Source organism: Trichoderma atroviride, chromosome 2 (genome assembly GCF_020647795.1).
Source record: "Trichoderma atroviride chromosome 2, complete sequence".
NCBI classification, from domain to species: Eukaryota; Fungi; Ascomycota; class Sordariomycetes; order Hypocreales; family Hypocreaceae; genus Trichoderma; species Trichoderma atroviride.
This window is the reverse complement of record NC_089401.1, coordinates 6,140,189-6,165,454: the sequence shown is the minus strand read 5'-3', so window position 1 is coordinate 6,165,454 and position 25,266 is coordinate 6,140,189. Positions and strand designations below refer to the sequence as shown.

At 51.9% G+C, this 25,266-nt stretch overlaps 10 protein-coding genes across 10 annotated transcripts; 5 read left to right on the top strand and 5 right to left on the bottom strand.

Moving 5' to 3' along the window:
* Positions 1–441: 441 nt before the first annotated feature.
* Positions 442–960, bottom strand: TrAtP1_004889 (uncharacterized protein; the record flags this gene model as incomplete). Its single annotated transcript, XM_066112491.1, has 1 exon — positions 442–960. The coding sequence occupies one exon, from the start codon at positions 958–960 to the stop codon at positions 442–444; it is 519 nt and encodes a 172-aa protein (XP_065968576.1).
* A 444-nt stretch (positions 961–1,404) lies between these two features.
* TrAtP1_004888 (uncharacterized protein) lies at positions 1,405–1,809 on the bottom strand (the record flags this gene model as incomplete). Its single annotated transcript, XM_066112490.1, has 1 exon — positions 1,405–1,809. The coding sequence occupies one exon, from the start codon at positions 1,807–1,809 to the stop codon at positions 1,405–1,407; it is 405 nt and encodes a 134-aa protein (XP_065968575.1).
* Positions 1,810–1,904: 95 nt separating this feature from the next.
* Positions 1,905–2,468, top strand: TrAtP1_004887 (uncharacterized protein; the record flags this gene model as incomplete). The annotated part of the gene is made up of 1 exon (XM_066112489.1): positions 1,905–2,468. One exon carries the CDS (start codon positions 1,905–1,907, stop codon positions 2,466–2,468), a length of 564 nt encoding a protein of 187 aa, XP_065968574.1.
* Positions 2,469–3,014: 546 nt separating this feature from the next.
* TrAtP1_004886 (uncharacterized protein) lies at positions 3,015–4,740 on the top strand (the record flags this gene model as incomplete). The annotated part of the gene is made up of 4 exons (XM_014084283.2): positions 3,015–3,185; positions 3,652–3,868; positions 3,925–4,392; positions 4,466–4,740. 4 exons carry the CDS (start codon positions 3,015–3,017, stop codon positions 4,738–4,740), a joined length of 1,131 nt encoding a protein of 376 aa, XP_013939758.2.
* A 1,719-nt stretch (positions 4,741–6,459) lies between these two features.
* On the bottom strand, positions 6,460–7,722 carry TrAtP1_004885 (uncharacterized protein; the record flags this gene model as incomplete). Its single annotated transcript, XM_014085014.2, has 1 exon — positions 6,460–7,722. One exon carries the CDS (start codon positions 7,720–7,722, stop codon positions 6,460–6,462), a length of 1,263 nt encoding a protein of 420 aa, XP_013940489.1.
* A 198-nt stretch (positions 7,723–7,920) lies between these two features.
* On the top strand, positions 7,921–9,893 carry TrAtP1_004884 (uncharacterized protein). Its single transcript, XM_066112488.1, has 2 exons — positions 7,921–8,519; positions 8,572–9,893. Exon 2 carries the CDS (start codon positions 8,644–8,646, stop codon positions 9,490–9,492), a length of 849 nt encoding a protein of 282 aa, XP_065968573.1. The 5' UTR covers positions 7,921–8,519; positions 8,572–8,643; the 3' UTR covers positions 9,493–9,893.
* Positions 9,894–12,653, bottom strand: TrAtP1_004883 (uncharacterized protein). Its single transcript, XM_014084281.2, has 2 exons — positions 12,018–12,653; positions 9,894–11,949 (listed from the first exon to the last, which is right to left on the bottom strand). Exons 1-2 carry the CDS (start codon positions 12,360–12,362, stop codon positions 9,985–9,987), a joined length of 2,310 nt encoding a protein of 769 aa, XP_013939756.2. The 5' UTR covers positions 12,363–12,653; the 3' UTR covers positions 9,894–9,984.
* A 594-nt stretch (positions 12,654–13,247) lies between these two features.
* On the top strand, positions 13,248–15,560 carry TrAtP1_004882 (uncharacterized protein; the record flags this gene model as incomplete). The annotated part of the gene is made up of 3 exons (XM_014084280.2): positions 13,248–13,253; positions 13,328–13,439; positions 13,516–15,560. 3 exons carry the CDS (start codon positions 13,248–13,250, stop codon positions 15,558–15,560), a joined length of 2,163 nt encoding a protein of 720 aa, XP_013939755.2.
* A 295-nt stretch (positions 15,561–15,855) lies between these two features.
* TrAtP1_004881 (uncharacterized protein) lies at positions 15,856–17,007 on the top strand (the record flags this gene model as incomplete). The annotated part of the gene is made up of 2 exons (XM_066112487.1): positions 15,856–16,317; positions 16,378–17,007. The coding sequence occupies 2 exons, from the start codon at positions 15,856–15,858 to the stop codon at positions 17,005–17,007; spliced, it is 1,092 nt and encodes a 363-aa protein (XP_065968572.1).
* Positions 17,008–18,049: 1,042 nt separating this feature from the next.
* TrAtP1_004880 (uncharacterized protein) lies at positions 18,050–22,161 on the bottom strand. Its single transcript, XM_066112486.1, has 3 exons — positions 21,757–22,161; positions 20,020–21,553; positions 18,050–19,944 (listed from the first exon to the last, which is right to left on the bottom strand). The coding sequence occupies exons 1-3, from the start codon at positions 21,766–21,768 to the stop codon at positions 18,431–18,433; spliced, it is 3,060 nt and encodes a 1,019-aa protein (XP_065968571.1). The 5' UTR covers positions 21,769–22,161; the 3' UTR covers positions 18,050–18,430.
* Positions 22,162–25,266: the final 3,105 nt, after the last annotated feature.

Genomic DNA, 25,266 nt, shown 5'->3' with positions numbered 1-25,266 from the left:
AATTCACTCTTCGGTGAAGTGAGACTACCAGAGCCCATGGAACGCCACCAATTGACCAATGTGAGGAGAGCAAGACGCCTCGACCGGACTTCCGGCACGACGACGGGCTGCGTCCTCGTGCACCTTGTCGTCCATTCTGCAGCGGCTGGCAAATGCGTTCCGAGACAGCGCGCATATCGTCGCCTCATGCATTATTGGTCAGTTATAGAAAGAATAAGAGGTCATATGTGGCTTGAACATGTAGACTAAGTACTGCCAGGTATGAGCTGGCAGTTGGCTCGCTGAGAAGCAAGCAAGCAAACAAACAAGAAACAAGAAACAAGCGAGAGTCGCAGTCCATCAGATCTGCAGCAGGCAACGCTCCGTCTCGACCGACCAATGGGATGCGAACCTCTGCATTTGAAAGGTGGGCTTCTGGCTGATCAATGCCATACCTGCTTGCTATCCCGCAGTTGCATCCGCCAGAGGCGAGACACGACACGCGAATGATTGTTCGCCAAGGGCAGTGAGACAGGTTAAGCTTAAACCAAGTCTGTCGTCAATTGCGTTTTCGGTGCACAGAACGGCGGAGAAGAGCCCAGATTGTCCAGGGATGGTCGAGGACGCCAGCGCTGGGTAGCTGAACGTAGAGGATGTCGGCTGCATCAAGCCCCAGGCCTCAGGTCGTGCAAAGACACCTGAACGGGCAAGGAGCGCCTCGAGATTTGCAGCTAGGGAGTTTGGCCAGGACACTGCATCGTTTGGGGGCTGCAATACGGCACTAAATACGAGGCGGTTCCTAGGGCTTTTACACGACCAGTTGTTGCTGGCAGCAGGTTGCAGAGCGGTACTAAGCCGCTGTAAACCCGCGTCGATGTATACGTGCAGATACGTGCATTCATTCGTCGTCGTCTTGTAAACGGTAGGTCCATGTATCTGTGTCTCTGTGTCCGAGTCTGCCATGCCTGCATGTCGGACCATCGCTTGCCCCGCAAAGCCGCCTTTGGGGTACCGTAACCAGCGGCCTTGAGTGGGATGGGACGAGATGGATGGCTCTTGGCAGCAGCCGCCGGTTGTCGGTGTCCTCAAACGTGGCTGCTGCTGATCATCGTGCTGTATTCATCAATGATGCTAGAAGAAAAATTTTCTGCTTCTCTTCTTCTCTGCCCCTTGTATCGCTTTCAATGTCGATATTCGCTCATCCGTGCTAGCGAATGGTGATGCTGTCGTGAGTGCACTACGCAGCCAGCGGCTGGCCCTACCCCTGGCAGCACAGGGAATAATAGCGACCATGGCTGGCTAGGTGACGGCTTAGCATGTACGGCTCCAGCGCCTAAGGTAGGTACGCTAATACTAAGGTGACAGCTAATGCGCAGATGCGGATATTCCAGGCGGGTAAAGAAGAGCGAAGCCAAGTCAGAAATGTCAAGTCGCACGCGGCATGCGGCACGGCCATTGATGCGTGCCGTCCTTGTACTGTGTAGACGCTGCAGCGGCGGCGCGGGTCCACAAGGAGGAGCTGGCTGGCTGGAATTGGCTTCTCAGGTGCGGCGATGAAAATTTCAATCCCAAGCCGTGCCTCCAGTCTGTTGCAGCCCGGTGGAGCGCGGGTGGTGGGGGAAGGGCAGCGGCAGTCCAACCAGGCGCCGGCGACGCAGCAATAAGCAGAGCGTGGCCATTCCACTCTGTGTTCGTCTCCAGGGCCCCTAGCCCAGAGACAGTCCTAGCAGTCTGGGCCGGGCGACCACCTGACCGTCGGCTGGCGAGACTGGATCGAGGCGGAAGCCAACCGGCGCTGCGTCCTGGCATCCACCGCACACCCACTCGCATGGACACATGGTTGGCCGATGCTAGCACATGCGAGGGCGCAGCCTCTACAGCGTTGGGGACCTACGGGGCAGCGAGAAGACGATGGCATGGCCAGAATGACGCTGGAAGCCAGGACGGGATGCTGCCAGTCTGCCTCTGCGTCCGCTCGGGTCTGGGGTACATACAGTGAGTGTGCCAGGCCGCAGCGCATCTGCCTCGCCCGGCCGTGGAAGGCTTCCGCGAGTCCTCGTTCCCGTGAGACGCCGGTGGACGCCGCTTCTCGTGGTGGCACGGCCGGCCAAGGATGCAGCAGAGCGTCCCCCGTGCATGCAGCTGGACGGCTCACGTCTCACAGGTACCCGTGCCGGCGCTCTGCCAGCTTTGCCTCGCATCCTTTCAGTGCCTTGCCCTCTCTGGCCCAGCGCCAGCGCCAACGCCGAGCTCGCTCGCCGCTCCACCAGCCCATCGGCCGATCCAAGCCAGCCAGTCACCAGCAGGCCGAGAGTCCCCAAGTCCCCAAGTCCCAAGTCTACTCGCAAGTCCAAGCCAGGCTGGCCGCACCCCGTCGACGAGCCAGGCCCAGCCTCAGCGCACCCATCAGACAGTTAGTGGCTAGTCGTGAGTCGCAGGCGCCAGAGCGGCCGCGGACGCTCTCCATAAATGGCCACAAATGGCCATAAAGACGGGGGGCCAGCACCGGCGCAGACGTTGCCGCCGCAAAAGCTGCTGGCTCCCCTCTTCTCAATTCCCATTACATAAAAGAAGTCCCGGCGCCGTTTCCCACCAGCTTCTCGAGCTTCTGTATCTTCGACGACCCTCTCGGCAGCCTGCAAATAATCTTTCTGCAAGTGCGGGCTCCCGTCCCTTATCTCGCTGCTGATATATTTTTCTTACGTTTCCGCCCGCCAGGCGCATTCTCGGCCTCTCATAGGCGCCACAGACGCGCTGCCGAACGCCTATCTCTCTGGTCGTCGTCTTGCGCCCAAAGGACCCTGCAATTGCATTCGCCCGCCGCCTAATCTTGCTGATAACAGCGTCTTTGGCGAACCAGAGACCACCCTTCGCCGGCCATCCCTCTGATAGCTTGCCGCCGCTTGTTGACTCCAGGACGTCCCACCCCTGAGACGACGTCACAGGACGCTGTTTTGTCTTCTTAGAATCGACGGGGCGCTTGCCGCAGCGCGGCTGTCGTCTCCCAGGGCCAACCACGAGGCATGGCCGACAAGATGTCCATCGACACCAAGCCGCCGAACCCTGACCGGGACGAGAGCGAAGAGTCGACTGGTTCCACCCCGGAGAGGGAGCAGAACCCGTCCATGACTGCCGGCAGCGGCAGCACCATCATCAACGTCTCCCAGGACGGCCAGCAGCCCAAGAGAAAGGGTGGCCGCAAGCCTGTAAGTGCCTTTGTCCAGCTTGTCTCTATTCTACCTTGCACGCCATCCCAAACATTCCCTATCCATCCATACCTGGGCAGGGTACATCATGAGCACATACATGCCTTCATGCACCTTGGCACATAATACTAGTTGCACCACTGCTACCACTACCGCTACCCCTCATCCTACCCTTCCTCCAAACCAACAGCTGCCATGCAAGCTTCGTTTCCGCCAGCTACCTAGGTGTCATGCCATCTGGTAGGATACCAAAACCAATACTTCCTCAAAGACGTGTACCTACAATGACTTGCACACAAATTGCGGTTTGCCGCAGGAGAGCCGCACGGGTGGCCGCGGCCTTGAATTACCTGTTGCGGTAACTCGCTTCAACCCCATGCTTGTTTCTTGTACAACACCAACCTCACGCCACATAATGGCGAAGCCATCATTGCGCTCGTTGTTAACGCATGCCTTGACTACACAGATCTATGCCACTTCGGAAGAACGCAAACAGCGCAACAGACAAGCGCAAGCTGCCTTCAGAGAGCGTCGCACTGAGTATATCAAACAACTCGAGGAAACCATCCGCGTCCATGAGTCCAACTTACACAATCTGCAGGCGGCGCACCGCACTGCCGCTGAAGAATGCCTGATGCTGCGATACAAGAACTCGCTTCTCGAGCGTATCCTCCTTGAAAAAGGTAGGCTGTCTGACCATTTCTTACGTACTCGACAACTAACACTCTTCGCTTGCAAGGCATCGATGTCCAGGCCGAACTGCAAGCCAAAACCGGCAGTCCCAACTTGGCGCCCACTCATATGCCGCAGAATCTGGTCCAGCCGCCTCCTCTTCAACGTACCATGATGCACCGACACCACGCGCGCAAGTCTACCTCCAGCATTGCGCCCAAGACCGAACCCGGCACAGCTCTTCCACCACCTCTGCAGCCTCATAAAACCGCGCCATCACCCAAGAATCGACCAACGCCCTCATCTCATGCCAATTCCCCCATGGCGACAAGCTCGGCATTCTCTCCCGCAGCCTCGGATACCTTGTCTATGAGAGGTTCGATTTCTGGACTGTCTCGTCAGCAGATGACACCCATCTCCATCACCACCCCTTCGTCGAGGCAGCCACTTGCACAGGCCGGGTCGAGGGCCGCAATGGGCTCCGGTGCATCGTTCTATCCGACACCTTCCTTCCAGAATCACATTGAGCAACTTGGTAAGAGATGTCAAGATTTGATAAACGACTGCGAATTGCGTGTGCGTGCGTTGACTAATGCGACGATTTACAGAACAAGAATACGAAGCCGATATGGTTGATGATTCAGAGATTGAGACACCAAGCGGTCCCGGCCCATACCCTGGCGGTTTCAACGGCGAGCAGCAAACGATGCTTCTCTCTCCAGCCTCCACCGGGCCCGGGCATCAGGTGACAACGGGTTCTCAGTACCCCTCAATGTCTCAACTTTTGGACCAGAACGCAGACTGGGGAGATCCGTTTGGTCTCAGCGCCAGCATGGCTTTTCCGGCTCAGCCTTTTCCGTTCGACCAGGCACATATGAGGTGATTTGCAGCTATGTGACATCCGTCGGATGGCCCTGAGTCTGGGCATCGCCTATAAAGCGGCGGTGTGGCGGGACTCGTTTAATCCCACCTAGGGCTGAATCTTGACACTTCCTCGGAGCCGAAATACTTTCTATTCTAGTTTGAGTGATTGTATAAGGTGCATGAGCGTAAGATGGACGTCTCATCTCAAGATTTAGGCTCATTGCGGAAGCTGGTCGCGTTCCGAAGCGGATGGCCAAGCATGGACCTCCCTGGGCAAGATTAGTATGATGTGCGTTCCAAACGCTCCGGATTCATTAGGACGCGAGAGCCCTGTTGGTTCTCCTTACACCTGGTCGATCCGGCTAAATTTTGTACTCCCCAGTCCCGCGTCTGACAGAATGTGGAGAAGCGAATCGAAATGCCGTCGTGGATTTTTTCGAACTCTGTTTGGTTAACAGCCCCTGGTTGTTCTTAATGCCTATGATCATGGGGACCATTGAGACAAAAATTTTATACCAGGATAACCAATGGACTGCGGGTATACCTCACGTATTCCACGAATCACTAAGCGTTGATTTTCATTCTACAAAAAAAAACTATAATTTAACTTTAGCCCACGATATACGAAGCATCACTTTGGTGGCATGGCCCATGTCTTCGGGCTTCTTCTCTTAGCCCAGTCCGAGAACGACGACGTGGTGGATATACCCATTGTACCATTGGATTGATGTTACTAAATATTTTAATACGGAGAAATGGAAATTAACAAGGCATGAAAAAAAAAAAGCGAAAAGGGATTTTTGGTACAGAAAAGTTATCTTTTTATATGGCTGTCACGGGCGTTGCTTTCTGGCGGCTAAACATTTGAGAAAAAAAGACATACAAAGAGAAGGCACAGGAAAAACAAGTGCCAAAAGGGCACAGGAAAACATCCGTATGAACAAGAAGAATACTAGGACCGATAGCATGATTTAAACGAATATAATGCATGTAAGCTGACATTTTATTTCTCCTTTGGTCTGCATGGATGGGTGTGCGTCATTGCATTTTCTTCATGCTTATTTGCCCGTGTAATATTCCATGATTGTACATGTACGACTTTACGTCTTCCCTCCTTTTTAGGCAAAATCCGAAAGAGATGGATCTCCGTCGGACTAGAAGGGAGGAGGACAATGATCGGGGAGGTCCAGATCCGAAATGAATGCTAGGTAATACTAGTGATTATCTTAAGTGAGTGATTCTGCATGTATCTGATTGTGATCCCGAGCGATTCCAAGTTGAGATGATCAAGATCTAATTCGATTTCTACTCCTAGTAAAGATGTCATGTAGAAGCTAAGATAATCATGAGGTATATATCAAAGTAAGTGATTGCGAAAATCTAAAAAAAAAAATGCTTTCAAATCGTTAACATGAGTCATGAAGCATCCGTATGCGCTTTTGGCCACCCTTTATCCAAACTGCGTAAAGCACGTAATGCCGCTCCAACAGTCGCCATTTGAGAAATGATTAACGATACGAGAAGAAGAAAAAAGGAGGAGGGCAGACGGGAAGAGTCCCGCCAGAGCTACTACCCAACGAGCAGTATGTATCCGTGTTTCTTATAACGATCCACGATCATCCTCCCATGGATCAACTACAGATATCGATTTTTATTGTATGTTAGCTGGTCATCATTCATCATCTCATAAACAGACATCCCTCTCATTTCCGAGAAACTGACGCTCTTCAGTCCTTCATCAAACGACCAACAACCAGAAAACACTGCCCAGGCACAGGGTCCATGCCCATGCCAGGCTGCTCCCAACGTCAGCTCCGGCCATCCGCGTGGCTGTGCTACTTGTATTCCACAGCATGGTAGCAACTCCCGCCTCGGTCACCTCATCGATGCTGCACACCACTTTACATTGCCCAGCGGCATCCGTGCTGCGCCGGAGCAGCTCTCCTCGCGGACCGATATCTCGGCTCCGTAGCGGCTGACTGCTGGGGTCTCGCCTCTTTGAGGACGTGGAGTCGGATGAGGTGTTGTATATCATCTCTATCCACTGGATTTGCAGATTTGCCTGATCGTACAGCGTCATGTTGCCGCTCCAGCTGCCGCCGTCGCTCCAGGCGTTGAAGTTGATGCCTGAAGGGCCCGACGGCACCTGGAAGCTGATGTTTGCGACCTGCTGGCCGTCGACGTACCAGACGCTGCTCTGGGCGGTCCAGTCGAGGCGGTGGACGGCCCATTGGCTCCAGATCATGTCATTTGGCAGCGTGACGTTCTTTGTGGCGTCGGGGTTGACCTTGTTGTTGCTGGTAAAGGAGGGCTGGTTGGTGTACTGGATCTTCTCCCGCGGCCCGCGAGTCAGCACCTCCATGTCGGCCTCTTGCACCGCAGACGTCGAGTTGGGGTCGCGATACGTGAAAAAGGCCGTGACGGCACCCGGCCCGCCAATCGTCCGGGCGAGCATGCGCAGCGACACAAACTGGTAGTCGGACGTCTTGGTCTGGAAGGCCGCGGCGGACTGGAACTTGGGCAGCCGCTGGGTGCGCAGCGTCATGTACGTCGCCGACGCGGCGTCGCTGTCGTTGTTGCGCTGGATGTAGACGTTGCCGGGCGAGTAGACCATCAGCACGGATGCCGCGCCGGACAGGCCCTTGCCTTTGCCCTCGCTGTTGCTCCATCCCTGGGGCTGCCACACACTGGTCCACGCGCTGCTGGAGAAGTACTCGCTCGTCGGCTTGGCGATGGTGGCGAGCGTCTCGTTGGTGATGAGCGGCGGGATGCCGGCGTCCTTGGTCAGGTTGCGGAAGTCGAAGAACAGGTGGTTGGCGAAGTAGTCCGGCTGCGTGCCGTTGGTGAGGAAGCAGTCACAGAGGGAGTCATTGCCGTTGGGCAGAGGCTGGGGGCTACTGCTCTGGCTCTGGCTGGCGGCGGCGAGGCATGGGAACAAGATGGGGAATAGTATTACGAGTGCTGTGAGTGGTGGCAAGGGAGAGCGGGAGGGCCAATGCATGGTGTTGAGCGTTTTGGAAAAGTCCAGACTACCGAGAACAAGAAAGGAATGAAAATAGTAACAATACTGGAAACGATGCTGCTCTTTCAATGGGTTTACAGCTTCGAAGCCCTTCTCAGTAGCAAGTGAAACGAGGCATCAAGACATTCATCATCTGTCCAACAACCAACACGGCTCGAGAACGATGAGAGGAAATGAGAACAAGGAATAAAATAAGCAGGAAACAGGAGCACGAAGGATCAATCAGGCCATGCCTATCGCGTGCCGTACCTGGGCCTGTACAGTACCTGTATGCAATAGGCAATGTGGGCTCTTCAGCTTGCGGAATCCCGATGAACTGATCGCTGTTGGGCTGTCACATTTTGACGGCTTACCGCGATGCATGGGCTCGTATTTGCGGTTCCAGTGGAGTGAAGAGGAATCGACCTCCGTTGAGATCTGCGCTATTGCAACGGCAGCTTGCTTCTAGGGGCCGGTGGCGCTATTCTAGGCAGCTCAGTGGTCTCTAGTGCTGCTCAGCTGTCAAGTGCTCGGATTATCGGTTTTCCCGAACATCGCCCAGACCCATCTGCCCACTTGTTGCCTTGCTCCTTGCATAGCCTCGGACCTCCATACCTACAGACATCCATCATCAAAGCGAACAAAGCAAATATTCTGCTTGCGAGGAACAAGTGCGACAATTCTCTTTCGCCGTGTGCCTTTGATGTTCTTGTAACGCGAAAGGAAAAAGGGCGGAACAAACAATAAGCGACTTGTAGCAATTGAACCTCTCTTTGTCCCCGCCTGCTAAGCTCTAGGTGCATAAGTATCATGTTGATCATGGCAATTTCAGTATACTCACGGTTGCAGATGACTTTAGATACAACAAGAACAAGATAAAAAAGCAAAAAGACGACCAATCCATCTATCCATCTATCCATCATGTCGTCGCCAAGTGCCGCTTCTGCTCCCGTGGAGGAGCAGAAGGTCGAGTCACCATCAGCAGTACTCGACTCTGCCCAAGAAACCGCAAAGGATGAGCGTCTTGACGACGACGGCACCACGGTCGAGGCTGGAGAAGTGACCGACGAAGCTGAATCTGAAGCAGCAGAACCCGGTGCCAAATCTGCCGACAAATCACCAGGAGAGTCATCATCTCCTGATGCTGGAGAAGCGCCGCCCCTGCCGAACGAAGCCGTTCCTGATGGCCCGCCCCTACCGAATGAACCAGTGCCACAGAAGCCAGAAGATGACGGATGGGATTGCCAGTGGGATGCGAATAGCCAATCGTGGTTCTTCTATAACCGGTTCACGGGCAAGACTCAGTGGGAAAACCCTCGAATGCCAGACGCAAACGCTGCGACCACCTCGCAAGGGGTAGCGCCGCAGCCGCCTTCTGATGAGAAGCCTGTTGCGGGCGGCTACAACCCTGCCATTCATGGCGACTATGATCCAAACGCATGGTATGCCAAGAATGACGAAGATGAAAGTGCGTCTGCTGGCTTCGCTGGCGATCCCGCCGCCATCTATGGTGCTACAGCCTCTTTCAACCGCTTCACTGGGGCCTTTCAGTCCGGTGATGCTGGTCCTGAGCGACACTCCGACGAAGCCAAGGCTAAGCGTCAGATGAACGCGTATTTCGACGTGGATGCCGCGGCAAACGCCCATGGTGGCCGCAGCTTGAAAGCTGAACGCTCAAACAAGAAGCTGACCAAGAACGAGCTAAAGGCCTTCAAAGAGAAGCGTCGGGCTAGGAAGGAAGAGAAGCGCCGAGCTTGGCTGCGCGATTGAACACAATCTTCTCTATATTCTCCTCTTTCTAATGGGTTTCTACTTACTTGGTCTGGCTCTCTTACATGGCATTGGATTCTTCAACTCCCCCAATCTACTTCATATTGGGGGAAGCATATTACTTTCTAATTTGGCAGATTTCTCAGCTTGAAATTTTCTCGAAACATACAGCGGCGTTGGAAAAAAAAGTGGGGGTTGCGGATGGCCTATTATTATTATCTTGGTTGTAATCATGTTTCTTGTATGATTACCCAGTGGTGTTTACGTCTGGCTTTATAACTTTTTGCTTCATTCCTAACTTTACCTCGTTAGATTCATTAATTTTTCTTGGAAGGACTAGGTTGGTTCTTCGAATAGGTTTGGGAACATGGATTAGATTACTTTCGTATATTACATATCCAAAATATACTCGATTACAAGGCTCGTGCCGCGTTCCTCTAGCCCCCTTTTATTTCTTTGCTCTTTTGTGACATGCCCTCCACTTTGCATATTCTATTCGTCTTCATCTTCATCCTCGTCATCATCTTCCAGTTCCATATTTAGATGCACACTTGCTTCGTCATCGCTATCTGATTCTTCAATGTCCTCCTTTGCTTGCGATACAGCAGCAGGGAGAATAGCAACCCCTGAGTTTTCGATCTCCTGTCTCTTGGGATTCAGGGGAACATCAGAGCCCTCGTGCTTTCTCTTGGGCGGAGATGATGCCCTCTCGGTGGTGTTAGAAGCCCGGGGTTCAAATGGGTTGGGTGCGGAAACCGAAGCAGCGGTAGTGGTAGTGCTCTGGATAGGCAGATCAGCCTTGGTATCAGCTGTGGATGAGGTCGCCTCCTTCTCCGGAGATTTATTCTCGCCATCTTGATCTTGCATTTCTTCATCTTGCGGGTGCTCCTCCTCCTCCTCTTCCTCGTCAATTTGCTGGAGCTCTGCAACTTCGCTTAGCGAGGCAAACATTTCGCTTCCGCCGGCCCCCGAAATGCCGCTAGTGCGCAGGTTGCTGCGGAGGATTTCCAGGCCTTGGTCGCGCGGGAACTGCTGCGCCAGATGGGACAGGATGCTGGGGTACATTCTGCCGTTGTGGTCTCGGTACGGGTTGAGGACGCTGGCGAGCATGCCGTCGCGGTTGCGGGTAAGGAAGGCTGTCTTGTCGAGGCTGCCGCGCATGACGGGCTTGAGGTGGGATTGCGGCAGCAGGGACAAAAAGGCCGTGAGGAGCTCGTTGGCTATCTTTTTGTGGTCGGGTTCCAGGGTGACTGGTGGCTCGATGGCTGCGGCGGCGGTTTGGGGCTGGAGGAAGAGGTCGGTGTTGACTGTGCCGGTGCTACTCTTCGCGCCTTTCCCGGTAGTAGTATTGGAGGTGGCAGGAGGTTTGTCGGCGGATTTTAACAATCCAGCATCTTGTTGAAGGTCTCGGCAGCATGCTCCGAAAAAGGGGTCCAACATATCCACGGCAGGTTTGGATAGTGTTGGTCCGGCAAGCTGCAGTATGGCGTTCAAGGTTGTGTATGCTGCTATCCGAACTGACGGGATGCTCATGCCAGACTTGAAGACACGGATAAGGTGATCCAAGATTTCAGGGACTAGGGGTAGCATGTGTCTTTGCAGTCTTTGGAAGAGAGAAGCGGCGAGCCTCAATGCCGCTACGTGAATGTCGGGCATCAAGCTCCACAGCTCTTCCTTTTCTTCTCTACCAATAGAGGCATTGGTTTCGACAGCCTGCTCCCAGGACTGAGATTTCGACAATCGAGCAATCAGGCAGACTCTTGAGATGGTGTCCACAAGGCCGCTGATGGGAACATTAACCGCCGTCTTGGTGGGATAACTCAGCAAATCGCCCAGAAACTCAAAGAGGCCAATCAATCGGTCAGCGCCGGCAGCGAGGCCAGACCAGCGAGGCAGATGATCCGTAGAGCTGCCTTCGCCGTGTGGCTCCCCATCAACTTCAACCTTGGATCGTGTGCGGCCACTGGTTGCTTCCCATGATTCGTCAACGGCTCGGAGGACCTGGTCGGCGGTGGTGTGAAACTCTTGAAGAATGCCATCAATGAGCTTCACCCATTCATCGCTGCCACCTGCTTTGGCCGCAACGAAGTGGAGAGAGGCCACGAGGCGTCTGGCAGCCCGTTTCAGAGCTTCTGGGACGCTGATTTCATCCGAGCAGGTGGGCGCAATATAGGGTCCGACAGCAGTGCGGACTTGAGAGCTGAAGGGGCGGAAACCAGGTGGGTAGAGGGGAATCAGAGTTGAGAACGATTCGCAGATGGTTTCAATCAGGTTCATGGGCGCGAGTGCAAATTGTGCTTCACCCTTTTGCTTAATTAGCTGCACGCATGCCGTTGCAAAAGCCGGGAGCGTAGGTGTCGCAACCTCTCGGACAAGAGTCTGATAAGGATGAACGAGCATGTAGATTTTTGTGAGAGTCACAATAGCCAGCTCTTTGGCAGCTGGAGGATCTCCTTTCTATAGTGTCGATTAGCTTTTTAGAACAATAGATTGATATATCCACATGACGGATGAGAATGCCATACCTGGACGATAGAGAGCAGTCCGGACACCCACGCAGCAGAGCCTCGGAGCGTCTCCCATCCGCCAACGTCAACAGCCGCCTTGACCAGGCCAATCGCAACGAACCTGCCCTCGCGGCTTCGCCCATTCAAGAGCGTCGTGATGCTTGTTTTGAGCTTGTGGACGAGCATGGAACTTTGGGATCCATCGCCCTTGGCTTTGGGGTCTTGAGGGGCGGATAGAGCATCGCGGCATCGAAGGACGTGGCGGATGAGCGAAGGGAGAGAGTGAGGCAGCTGAGCCGGCGGGATGGAAGTGAGTTTCCGGGTGAGGACCCGGAGGTCTGTGGTGGAGGCTGATGAAGACATTTGGTGCCGGTTTAGGTATGTGATTCGTATGTTGCCGGTGAAAAAGCGACAGAGAAGCAGAATTCTTTGTTCTGCGTGTAGTTGATGTTGATATACGGACACTCGGCCTACAACAAGGCAGAGAGAGCGAGAGCAAAACCCGCCACCCGCTGAATGCGACGTTTGTAAAATCCAGAAAAATCGAACCAAATATCGTCAAGAGTATATTTGCAGCAATTATCGCCAATTGGCCCTCAGACACATCACTTTGCAAAAGCTTCACCTCCAACATGCAGCTCTCATCTGCTGCTTGCCAACGGTGAACTTTTTTTTTTTTTCCCTTGCCCATACAGGCAAGGTTCAGGTACCTTGTCGGTCGCCGTGGGGTTCGCTGCTGCGCCGCTGATTGGCCCGCTGTGGATTTCCACATGCCCACTGCAGCGATTGGGATTAGGCATTCAATGTTAGTGCACGTCGCAATCACAGGAGGCACAGGCCAATTTACAGGTGCTGCGACCGCTACCAATTAGGTGCCATTTTGCTGGACCCTGCCTGGAGCGTGGCCCAATCTTAGGCCACTCTTTCACTGCGCCTGTATTAGTCGTACAGCCACGAGCTTCGACCGCTGCACTACGTCAAGGGTCTTGATTTGCCTCTGCCACATGGTCCAGCCGCCTCCCTTTGAACGCTGTCCATCTCCCCTTTTCCAAGCCTGTGATCGCGACTCCTTCTTTTGCGTCGAGGCGGCTGGCTGTCAGAGCCTGTGCTAAACTCACCCGTGACACTGGCAGCTTCTTTTTTTGCGCCTCTGCTTTGGAGCTACATATATGCGTGTGTTGGGGAGGCTAAACAGCTGCGAGCCACCATTCCTAGAACTCGATCTCCCACCCCTGAGCTTGTCGCAAAATGGCTGTAAGGCACTGCCGCCGAAACAATGGATGACAACACAATGCTAATCTGCATCTTTCTCTTGCCCCCGTGTTTAGGCAAAGGCAGCTCGCTATGCTGAATCGTTGGACGACGTCCGCTGCGAGGGCAACTGGTCAGACGTCCCCGAGCTGGTTCGCAAGGTCCGCAAACACGATCCAGCGCGAGAATGTGCGTCATCGCCCCCCCAAGATCCGATCGTCGAGTGCACAAGGAAGCTAATTGCCAACGATTGGCCCATTCGCAGGTCTTACATTGACCGCCGAATCAGAATGCGTCATCTCCAACGTAACAGCCGCCGGCGACCAACTGGCCGATCTCGACGTCCCTAACCGACTTCCGAAGCTCATGGCTGTGATTGAAGCCGAGACAAATTCCACCGAAGAACGATTCCAGGCCCAAGTGTGTGTTGGATGGATGCATTGGGTCGTTGGGGAATACGCGCTGGCGCTGGAACGGCTACCCAAGAGTCTCAACGAGCAGTATCCGGACATTGACCCGGCCAATCCAGCTTCGGAATGGACCAGCGTGTGTGCTCTCAAGGCTGCCTATCTCAGGGCTAATTGCCTAATGAGAGACGGCCAAAGATTACAGGCGCTGGAAGCACTGCAGGCGGGCCTCCCGTCTCTGGACCGAGTGTGGTGTGGCCATGGCATCCGTAAGCAGCTGCGGTATTGGTCAGAACTGTTCCTCACCGAGCACTGTATGCTCACCAGCGACGCGCTCCACAACAACGAGTTTTCCTTGGATGACCCCAACTCCATTGCCAGCTTTCGATCTTGGGCAAGGTACTGGAAAATTATGTCAGCCCCCGTCACGGGCGGCTTTGGCTTCAAAGGCGCTGTGCCTCGAAGAAGGATATGGCACGAATATTATCTGGCCCTGTCTCGAATCCTGGAGAACGACCTGCCTTATCCACCTGGGCAAGCTGAAAAGATGGTGGAAGACATGTCAGCTCGAGGCCAGTTAAGAGTTGAGATCCAGCGTGCAGAGTCCGCCTATCAAGCTCTCCTGCTAGGCGAGACAGCTTTTCCACGAGCAGATGAAGAGCGTGCGGAAATCGAAACATTCGTCAAGCAAGTCATGATGAACTGGTCCATATTGTGTGGTCGTGGGTGGAGTGAGCAAGATCTGGGCCAAGGAGGCCGGGATCTTCTCAGCCGTAGCGTGCTCGATACCTTGTACAATGCTGCCACAAGGACGTACCACTCGACATCCATTCTTCGATCCCTATTCCTCGTCCATTTGTCAGTGGCCGAGTTCGACCTAGCGTTCAAGGCGCTCGACTCTTACCTAGATATTGTTAAAAAGGGCAGAGCGCGTGTTGCAAAGACAGGACACGCAGAGCCGAGTTTGGACGACGACAAGACCGCTTTGGAGACTATATCACAGGCAATCATGATTCTTTGTTCATACGGGCATCAACAAGCCGCAGAAAAGGCCCGACATTTGGGCACCGAGCTGGAAGACTGGCTTTCTAAACTTCCACACTCTAATCTACAAGAGAACGGCACGCCCGTCATTGTAGAGGATAAAGAAGAGATCGAAGTACCAGCCAGCGCTCCGCCTCCTCAGACCATTGCCCTTGCATGGCAAGCTATTGGGCTCGGCCATGCTCACTGGTCTCGAGTAGCGGCCGATGCTGGGTCGAGGGCTGAGATACAGTCCAAAGCAATCAGATGCCTTCGCCGGTCTTTGGCTCCCGAGTATGGCCGCTCAAAAGATGTCAGGAGCTTTTTCGCTCTTGGCCTTTTGTTAGCTGAGCGACGCGAGCTAACGGCAGCTATAGAGCTTGTCAGGTCTGCATTAATAGCTGTGCATGGATTCGAGGAAGACTACAATCTCTTCTATGGGCCTTACTGGCAAGAGAGGTCTCTTATTCCCTTGTGGCATCTCCTATCTATCCTCTTGAGCGCGCGACAAGACTACGTAATGGCAGCAAGGACGTGTGAAGGTGCTTTGGACCAATTCAAAGATCCAACCATTCTCCTTGGAAAAGCAGAAAATCGTTTCCGCAGCGAGCACCTCAAGGACGTTGAAACTAAAAACTTGCCTCCAAGAGGACTCGTTGATGACATGAGTGATGAGGAAAAGATCGGCATCATGGACGTCAAGATGACACAGCTCGCCTTGGTTGAGCTCATGGAAGGGCCAGATGTTGCTGTGAATGCCAGCTCGGAGCTGTTGACCCTGTTTTCACGACTGTTCGGTAGTATCGAGGTGCAGCAGCCGGCACTCAGACCCCCCCGTTATTGCAGAGCCGCCAAGGACCTCGCGCACTTTCAAGGGTAGCATTTTCGGATCGCGAGTTGATAGGTCAAGGCAGGCAAGCAACCAAAATCTAGGAGAAAACTCCTCGACTCTACCTGCTCGCCCTACTACGTCTCACACTACTGCTGCTGCAAGTGTTGCTCCGGCGGTTCAAGTGACAGCAGAAAATGGACACACAAGATCAAGAAGTGGCAGTTTGGGCACTCAGGCGCGAAGGAGCGAGTCCGGAAGAAGAAACAGTTTAAAGAAAAAGTCAAGAAGCGGCAGTCAACGACGTAGATCCTCGAGCGCAGGCGGCGCTTCACATCAATCTGCGATGATCGGGGACTCTGATCTGGCTGGCCAGGGCCACGACTTCTTCTCAGCATCTGGCCGACGTCTGCAGACTCGGATGGCAAGCTCCTCTCGTGGAAGGACAATTTCCTCGCTAAGCTCAAACCTCACCAACAGTTCCAAGCTGACTGAGGATTCAGAGCTGTCAGTCGACATCAGCTTTACACTACCTCAGCTACTACCTCTTATCAAATTCCCAAGAGAAAAGGAGAGGCGCCAGCGGACAACGGTTTTAGTTAAAGTATGGCTGATGATTGCTGCATTCTATCGACGAGCGGGATTATTGGACGAGTGCAAAGGTGCCGTGACTGAAGCTCAGAAATTGATTCAGACGCTGGAAAGCGACTTTGCTAAAGAACTTACTCTTGGACCAAGCTCTACTAAAGGTCCGGCTTGGGGCGAGAAGAAGAGTATCGATGAGTTATGGGGTGACCTTTACTCTGAGGTGAGTAGTGCAGACTTCTTTGTCGTGGATTATAACATGGATTGCTAACATGACATCCAGCTGGGTTTGATATCGTTGGCTAAACAGATGCCATACACGGCCAGGACCGACTTTGAGTCAGCCTTGACACACTATCCCGATCATCCTGCCGCCATTGTCGGCCTATCCAATATTTTGCTTGATATCTATAGCGAGAAGCTGCTCCCCACACCTTCTATTCCGCCTTTGGATGGACACGAGTTTTTAGACGACGCGAGTCATCAAAGAACTGAACCTCCGTCAGGTAGCCTCAAAAATCTTCCATATACCCCTCTGGGACTCGCATCCGATCCATCTACGGTTGAAGTTCCTAGCCCGAGCGAAGAAGATGAAAAAGAAGAATCCAAAGCCGCAGGCTCTGGTAGCGATTCTCAAGAGGAGGACGAGCTTCCCGCGCCATACAAGGCCTCTCATCTGCCGCTTATAGATCGACTAGCCGCGCGCGATCGCGCTTTTACGCTATTATCGGGCCTCACTCGCCTCGGTACGGGATGGGACTATTCCGACGCATGGTTCGCACTCGCTCGCGCTCATGAAGAGAATGGGCAGCTGGAAAAGGCGAAAGAAGTCCTTTGGTGGTGCGTTGAACTTGAAGAGGCCATGGGAGTGCGTGACTGGCGCAGTCTTGCAGGTGGAGGCTACATCATCTAAATTAATTCGATGTATGAAGCTTGCTTTTCTTCTTGCTTTTTGTTTCTTTTCGAATTGTTGCTCTACTTTTATATATACAAGCGGATTACAGAGAAGTGAATAATTTTATGACAAGGTATTTATATGGAAGAAAGAGGAGGAGAATGCGATAGAGGGATGGGGCGACGATAGTCGAGGTATTAAAAAAACTGATAGAGCACTTGGGACGTTTCATTTCATTTTGCTTCTTCTTCGTTCCTTCACAGCTTAGCGGCAGCAGCAAGCAACGTTGTTAATATATATTGTTTTCGATATAGATTCTTTGAGAAATCCAAAAGATTGTGCAAAAGATAAGAATCAGGCTTCGTAGTCTGGCTTTTACATGATGTTCATGGATATAGGTATTCTGCAGTCCTGTAGGAACGGTAAGCAATTACACCCAAGATTCCATGAGACCGGGGTTTGACCTCGCCAACTAGACTTTGACTGTGGATCTCAATAAGCAATCATGTATCTTTATTTAGAGAAACACATATCAAAAACATAGAAGAACGCCTTTGAAAATCAAAATATATACTTGATTTTCTACCAGGCCGGCGAGAGGTCCACAGCCAAGGTCGAGTTTGCGAGGTCAAAGAGCAACTCGAACTTTAGCTGTGGATATCGATTTTGACCTCGCAAACTCGACTTTGGCTGTAGATCTACGTAATCTAATATGTATCTTCTAGTAAGAAACGTATAGGAAATGCATACAAAAGGCACCTGAAGATACATATCAGATTACCTGGATCCACAGCTAAAGTGCAATTTTACAACGGAATACAGTACTTGTCTTTTCTTACGTACTATGGAATCGTTTGTAAGACTACCTTAATAAAATATACCGCGAGAAACTGCGGTAGAATATGCTAATATGTTAAACATGAATAGATACCTGGCTCTACACCGGCATCGAATATCACGAGGGAATTCGATAGACATATACACGAAGAAAGTCATATTTCCCCAGATACGGTATAGATGATGCTTCAAGCTTCAAGCAGAGTGCAGATAGTGCAGGCATGCCATCATGTCAATCATCGTCTACACGATTTCCATTATAGTATATATGCTATCCTACCTACCTACCTACCTACCCAACAAATCCTCCTACCAGATACCAGAAAGCCCGTCATACCAAGCCACCACGCATGTGCGCGGACCAAACAAATGAAAAAGGTCTCATCTTCTTTTGTCTTTAATATTTTTGAAAACATAATGGGGGATAAAACGTCGCAGTTTAATGTGTTGCTTCTATGATATGCCACACACTGCCTCCTCTTTTTCTCACATGATCTCGTTTTTCGTGTCCGGCTCCAATCTAGCACTGACATATGCCTCTCCTAGCCGCTGCTTATACCATTGTATATACAGTCATCAATCTCAAGTGGACCGCAAACTCTCATCACCTGTTGCTTAACAGCTGCTGGAGGTAATTTGAGAATTGTCTCTTGTCCGTTGAGGTTGTCAAAGATCGCAAAAAGTCATCACCGTTGATGCCCAAGCTGGGGAAGACTTCATTCTGCATTTGGTGGATGTAAACATTACCAGTTTTAGTGTATATCATCTGCTCCAAAGCCGCAATTTCCGTCAACACCTGTTTTGTCTGTGCATCAGATGAGGGCTTGAAGCTGGGGTTTCGCATAACTTCCCAGCACGTTGAGTGGAATCTTTCCATGATGAAATGGTCGAATCCAGGGATTGCTGGGCTAGGGCTGCCTGTCGGCGCCGTTGGCTCTCGTGAAATGGTGGCAACATCAGGGCCGCCCCAGAGAGCAGAAATCCGAGCCATAATCGTAAACGCCAGTCGGCTCGGCCCAAGGTTTCCATCCAAGGTCTTTGCTAGTTCGAGAACAGAAGCAATCATTGGCTCAAAGAAGCCTTGATTTGCTTCACTGATAAGAACTCCCTCTAGTCCGTTGTTTAGGATGATTTGAATGAAGGAGAGATATTCTCGTCTTAGTTCCGCCAACTGTATCTCGTCATCAGTGCCAGAGATGGGCTCTCCAAGGCCTCCAAAGATGCGTTGAAGAAGCGGTGTTAATAGCATGTTGAGGACGTCATAGATTTCTGTTTTGAAGCCAAACACCACCTGGTCCAGAAGTCGCAGGAACATTGCCATCTCGTCCTTGGATGAGCTTTGTGAGAGCAATCCTTCAATCCACTTAGGAAGTTGTGGGAGAACGGCGGCACCCAGAACACCAAGCAGCTTGGAAAATGCGGACCTGCAGGCGGTTCTAATCTCCGCTGATGAGTTCAGCTCACGAAGTGCAATGAGAATGGCCTCTGCAGCGCGAGAAAATTCGTCAGAGACAAGTTTATCCGGTGGCCCATGCTGGTTTGCTGCGGTCGATCCTGGAGTCCAGTCGGAAAAGCCGTGTGCCAGGGTACCCAGCGCCATGACAATGTGATGGATTTGCAAGTTTGCTTGTGCGTCACCACCCTTGGCTCGAGGAAGGTGGACCTCCATATCTTGAAACAGAGGATCCATTACAGATCGAGCATATAAGGCCTGATTTTCGGCTGGCGTGCTATGGGTAGAAGAGATGCATCCAATAGCCTCGAAGAGGTAGAGCTGGCTAGTGAAGAGAGCATCGGCTGAATGGTCAGACTCATCTGACGACATGTCATCGTCGGCATCTTCTCCAGGCACCTCAGCCTTGATGGGCAGCAGGTCTCCAATGGACTGAATGACAGTTTCGGCGACATTTCCTACACGTGATCGAAGATGCTTGATGAACCTATGGAACAAGTACCAGGATCGTGTCTTGATGCGAACATGGTTGTGGTGGACGAGGCGAACAAAGTTTTCCAGAACTTGGGGGATATACTGCGAATGGGTTTCAAAAACAACACAATACCGGACACAGATTTCCATGTATTGAAGGACAATTGCAGGGTGCGAGAAATTAGCGATTCCTATATCCACTTGTTAGCCATGTTCCGGTATCATCGCTCCAATGGCCTGCATATTGCTTTTTCGCTAGTACTTACCTGATTCGACCATCTTCTGCATCATGACAACCAATCGTTCGGAAGCTTCCGTAGATGGTTGGCTCTTTGTACCCAGACCCTGGTTCGGTAACGCAAGTTCACCAAAGAGGTACATCTCATGCAGTGCAAGGTCAAGGTCCCGCCAATCCATGTGCGACCCCTGCTGGTCCAGCGTCTGGAAAGTGGTCGCCACCAGATTGCTAAGTACGTCCATATACAGGTTCTGGTCAATAGCCGCAATGGTCTTTTGAAGGTACTGCAGGCGTCTTCGAAGTTCTTGAAATTCCGCCTCGTCTGTTTGCTCATCCTCGTTACCCCATGACGTCGTCTCATCGTATCGCATCTTCTGAACAATTGCATTGAGTATCGGCGCGAGCATGTTTGAATAATCTTGGTTGAGTTGCCCTAGTTTTCGGAGGAAAGTGAGGAGGTCGGTCAATGATGGAATGACGGTAGAACACACTTCGTCGTATTCGTCGGAGAAGAATCGCAGAAGCAGCGGGAGAAAGCCATCCAAGTGTTGCTTGGCCCGTGTCCGAGTGTCATCGGTGGCCTGGTTGTCGTCGAGAGCCCTGATAATATCCGCCACGGTGGTGTTGACGAGTTTGGCAATAGCCTCGGCAAGGTCTGTATCGTACTGCGGGGTGCCTTTGAGGTCGTTGAGCATTGGGCTGGCGACCAGCTGGCTCACGATATCCTGCAAGTTAAGGAATGAAATCATATCCATCTTGTCCGTCGATCGCATCTTCTTGCCACAAATCTCAGTCAGGGTATCGATAGCAGTATCTCGCACTTTGTCCTCGCTACCCGTTCGTCCAACAACGGGTAGCAGCAGGTTAAGCATATCTTGGCTGACGACGAGAGAAATGTCCATCCAGCTAACCCATTTGCCGATAACTTTCAAGACTAGGTCTACAACGACGTCGTTTCCGCTGTATCTAGAAAGGAGCTGCTTCCAAGATTCGGCAACTTTCTGCATATCTTGGGCACGCAGCTGGTCTTTGAGTTCAGTATTTCGCTTCGAATCGCCGCTCTGCCGTGAAAGCAGCATGTCTGCAATCTCGTCGTGTACCGATGATAGGACTCGTAGGTAAAAGAGAACACCAGAGACATTGTCGACATTCTGGTGAAGTCCGGTCAATTCGAGGAAGTCGTCGAGGAAGCTTTGCCAGCCGTCACGGTAGAGAAAGACGAATAGATATGTCAAAGTTTGCGTAAGCTTGTTTTGGAGATGGGCAGCGTCCGGCTCCTGCTGGACACCCGCTCCGTATGACTGGCGGACATACTGCAGTAAGGTATGTTTGAGAAAAGCCAGGCTCTCTCCATCCAGACCTTGTGTATGGACCGCGTAGTTGACCACCTCCAAACACACCATGCGCACGACTTCAGACGTTCGAGGGATCCGGGCAAAGAGATTCGTACAAGCCTGCCATCCTTGCGGGTCGCTCCGTAGCTGGTTTAGATACTCAAATGCTTGCTCTTTCACCGACTGGTCGGACGTGGGATTCGACAGAATCTCAACGGCATTCTCGACCTGATACAAGCGGCGTTAGCTATCTCTGAAGTCTCCAGGCGGCAAGCATAAAGCATATCAGAAGTTGGGGAGCTGTAACACCAAAGATGGCCACACCTCCAACCGTCCTTCTTTCTCAATCCATGACAGCTTCAGCGAGAGAAGGCTCCGATGGCGGGGCAGCACAACAGGGATACGAAAAGAAAGGCAGCAAACTGACGTACCTGGGCCTCCATACTCAAAATCAAGTTGATAAAACAAAAAACACCAAAAGAAGCTGTATGCTAAAACGGGATGCTGCTATAACTCTGGCAGCCTTGTGCATGCAGCATCCAGCATGCTTATAATTATTAGGCGTCGACAAGGCTACCGTAGAGGCATGCCTAGGTCGGAAGATATTTTTTTTCTTGTGCTCTTGTCGTACCGAGTTCGACCGGGGAGGGCGTTCGCCGTGGATCGAAGGTGGTGAAAATAAGAGGCGGAACCCACAGACGTCAAAGTCAGCCTCTTATCGTCGCTCGGACACAGAATGTGCGTCTTTATTCGCTATTTCAAAAGTCGGTGCAGGCTCAAATAGTATATGTGGGGTGCTAGGTGAGAAGAAGTTTGGTGCGGATGATTTTCGGACAAATCCTGTGCTGTGGGCACGGAGAATAGCACTGTGGCTATAGGCAGCATTCCCTATCAGGACACAGTATGTATTATTCATCACTCGGTTATCGCCATCACAGCAAGTGAGGCTGCGATAAGAGAGCTAAGGGGCAGTGGCAGTAGCCGGCTCATTCAACCATTATTTCAGAAGCGGCTCAGCTTCGTAAAGCAATAATAATATCAAGGACTTACAAATGACTACTGAGCGTTATAGCATCAGCTTACAGCATGCACACTCATGTCGGATCAAATCGCTGCAGCTGCTAAAATATTACCGAGTGCTTGTGCTCACGTGAATTATCTTGAAGCTCCCTACATGCATAGCGTTGCTACAGATCACTTGCAGAAAATACTCTTTATACGGTAAAGCCCAAGCGCAGCCCAAATAATGGGTGGTTTTGACAGCAAAGCCGAGCAGCTCAGACCAGGAAAGATGATTTGTGAAGTACGAAATGATAATCTGCCTGTTGTTTATTCAGTAGAACGCCATACAATTGAAGCACATCGTCTAACCTGTACTCTGTCCTCTACTTGCAGATTTCTCAGGTTGATTTATACATTGGCTAAGCTTACAAGGTGGGCATCGTAGATATGGATGCCGCGCAGATCTGTCACTGCTGCATGAGTGGCTGGCCACTGCAGACTCGGGCTTTGCCGTCTCACGATACGGGTACACGCGTAAAGCTGTATGGATCTGTCTGACGTAGCTCGACTCTACCATTTAGGTACTTGGTTAAGGTTGATCATCATTGGCACATTGCCATGCACATACCCTGCCAGGCTGTTTTCAGCAATGGAACTGAGCATCAGTACCCTGGAATAGAAATAAACTCGTTATCCATTGGAATTAGCTGGACCTAGAACTTTCAGAAGAGAACCTAAGCTATGATGAGTGTGGCTCTCCATGTATGATATAGGCAAGTCGACATCTATCTTTTTCACTCAGCCGCGTTGATCCTTGAGGCTCAGGTCAACTGCTACATTCTGTTGTTGATAGTATGTTTCGAATGTTTGAAGGAGTTGCTATAAGGTAAAAGGAGACTTGACCAGGGGCCTGCTTCCAAGTCGAAAAAAAGGTTATCAAAATACGAAGCAATGAAAACAACAATCAACTACAACTAAGTCGTAATGAAAATCTAGCATTAGGAGGGCTGGTCAATAATATTTCAGCTGGTACTTGAAGACCTTTGTTACATCCATGAGGCTACACCACTTTAAAAAAGAGGCGAAATTGTTACTCGTAAGTTGTTGTAACATTGGCCACCGCCGCGTGCCCGTGCGCATGTAACCAACCCGCACAGCAACTCGGCCATTTCATCTCTTATTTCGTACAACTGAGTCTAATCAACCTTGTTTCTGGGACGCGATATGACTATTTATAGGCCATACGAGTTGAGCTTGGGCGTAGTGATGCCACAGATGTTGACGAAGCGTAATAGTGAGCGATAAAGAAAGCTGCCAAGATAACGTCATTGCAGAAGTTAAAACACGCGAGACAGAGAAAGACAATGCGCAGAGGCCGCGTTGGTGATCGACAGGAGCGCTCTCAGACCAGCGAGTGCCCAAAAGAATCACCAGATGCAGCCGTTGGGTCTATTGACGGATAAAATCATTCGGAATACGCGCCAATGCGATGATCAATGGAGAGAGTTTAATTAGGCCGTGCCACAGAGCAGGCCTCTTGCCATTGCGCACAGTGTGAGCAGCGCCGCTGGACGTGGCACTTGCAATGCCAGCTTGTTTTGCAGCAGCGTGCGGTACTTTTCTCACCGCCTCCAGTTGCTCCTCCACGCACCTCCTAACTGCCTGTTTGCCCTCCGCAACATCGCCCTACTTGGACCTACCACTGTACAAACAAACAGCTGCACTCTACCTACGAATCCCCCATCACGACACATAGTCATGTTCCCTGTCCATGCTCTGGAAATGGAGCACAGCGCGGTGCCCAATCTGGCCAACAAACCCCTCAATCTACACCCATTCGCCTTAGCAGCATCTCAGTCCAGGAGGAGCCAGCTTCTGTTAGCTCCAGGTGGCTTCGGGCTAACAATCGTCAAAGCCATCCCCCCTCACTCGGCGAGGCGAATGCCGCCGATTTCACCTTCTAAGAGCAGCCTGGGCGATGAAGGACTAGCAGCTCTCCATGGCCGCGGCTAATTTGCATCAAATCACCGCTCTGCTTTAGCACGGCGAGAGGGCTGCTGCCAGGGGCGACTCCACAGAATGCGGGCGACCAGCGAGCAAGATTGGTCCGAGGCAAGCCACAAAAACGCTTGAATCTCTCTTCTAGATGGACGGGTGAGCAGCGGTTCCTGCATTAGCGCACGTGTGGCGTCCAGCCGACCAACTTCAAGCGTGCTGGCCATCCTTTTTCGATTACAATATCAAGCAATTTCGCCGCAATATTGGGAAAGAGTAGGTAGGCATATGTTCGCGCCAGCACGCTCCTACGGCCGCACCACACGCTCTACTTCAACTCTGTGATGGTTGTAATAGAACCTGGGAAAACATCGGTGCCTATGGCTTTGTTTGTTGCCTCCCTACTCAGGCCTAGCCGAAGCCACGCTGTCAGTGTGAATTCACCGCTTGTTTCATCCCTTGCAACGCCTTCTTCTAGAAGAATACTTGGATTGGAAGAAGCCTCCGTATTGGCATGAGTACTGATACGGAGCAGGACTGTCATTATCCAGGAGTATATTCCTCCTACTCGGTTGATGTTAGCAGCACTCTAAGCTCGAAATGTGTCTGACGACCCACTCGGTCAGCAAAGAGACCTGGCATGCCCTAGCAGGAGAATAAAGGGCACAGGTATATGGAGCACTGCTGCTGTGCTACCTACGCTACTATGGTTTATACGGGTAGTGTGTGGCAAATGTGCAATCTTCATTTGCGAAGGACCATATTACACACTTGTCGCTACTACTGTATGGTACTTGGGAAGGGACAGTAGAAGGGTCGTGTTGTAACGTACCAAGTGTTTGGCCAACACGGTACACGTGGGGAGGCTGCCGGCAGTACCTCGTACCAGTCCCTGCACTCACTCCTTGCTGCTCTGCTGCGAGCATCAAATGACAGGGGCCAAT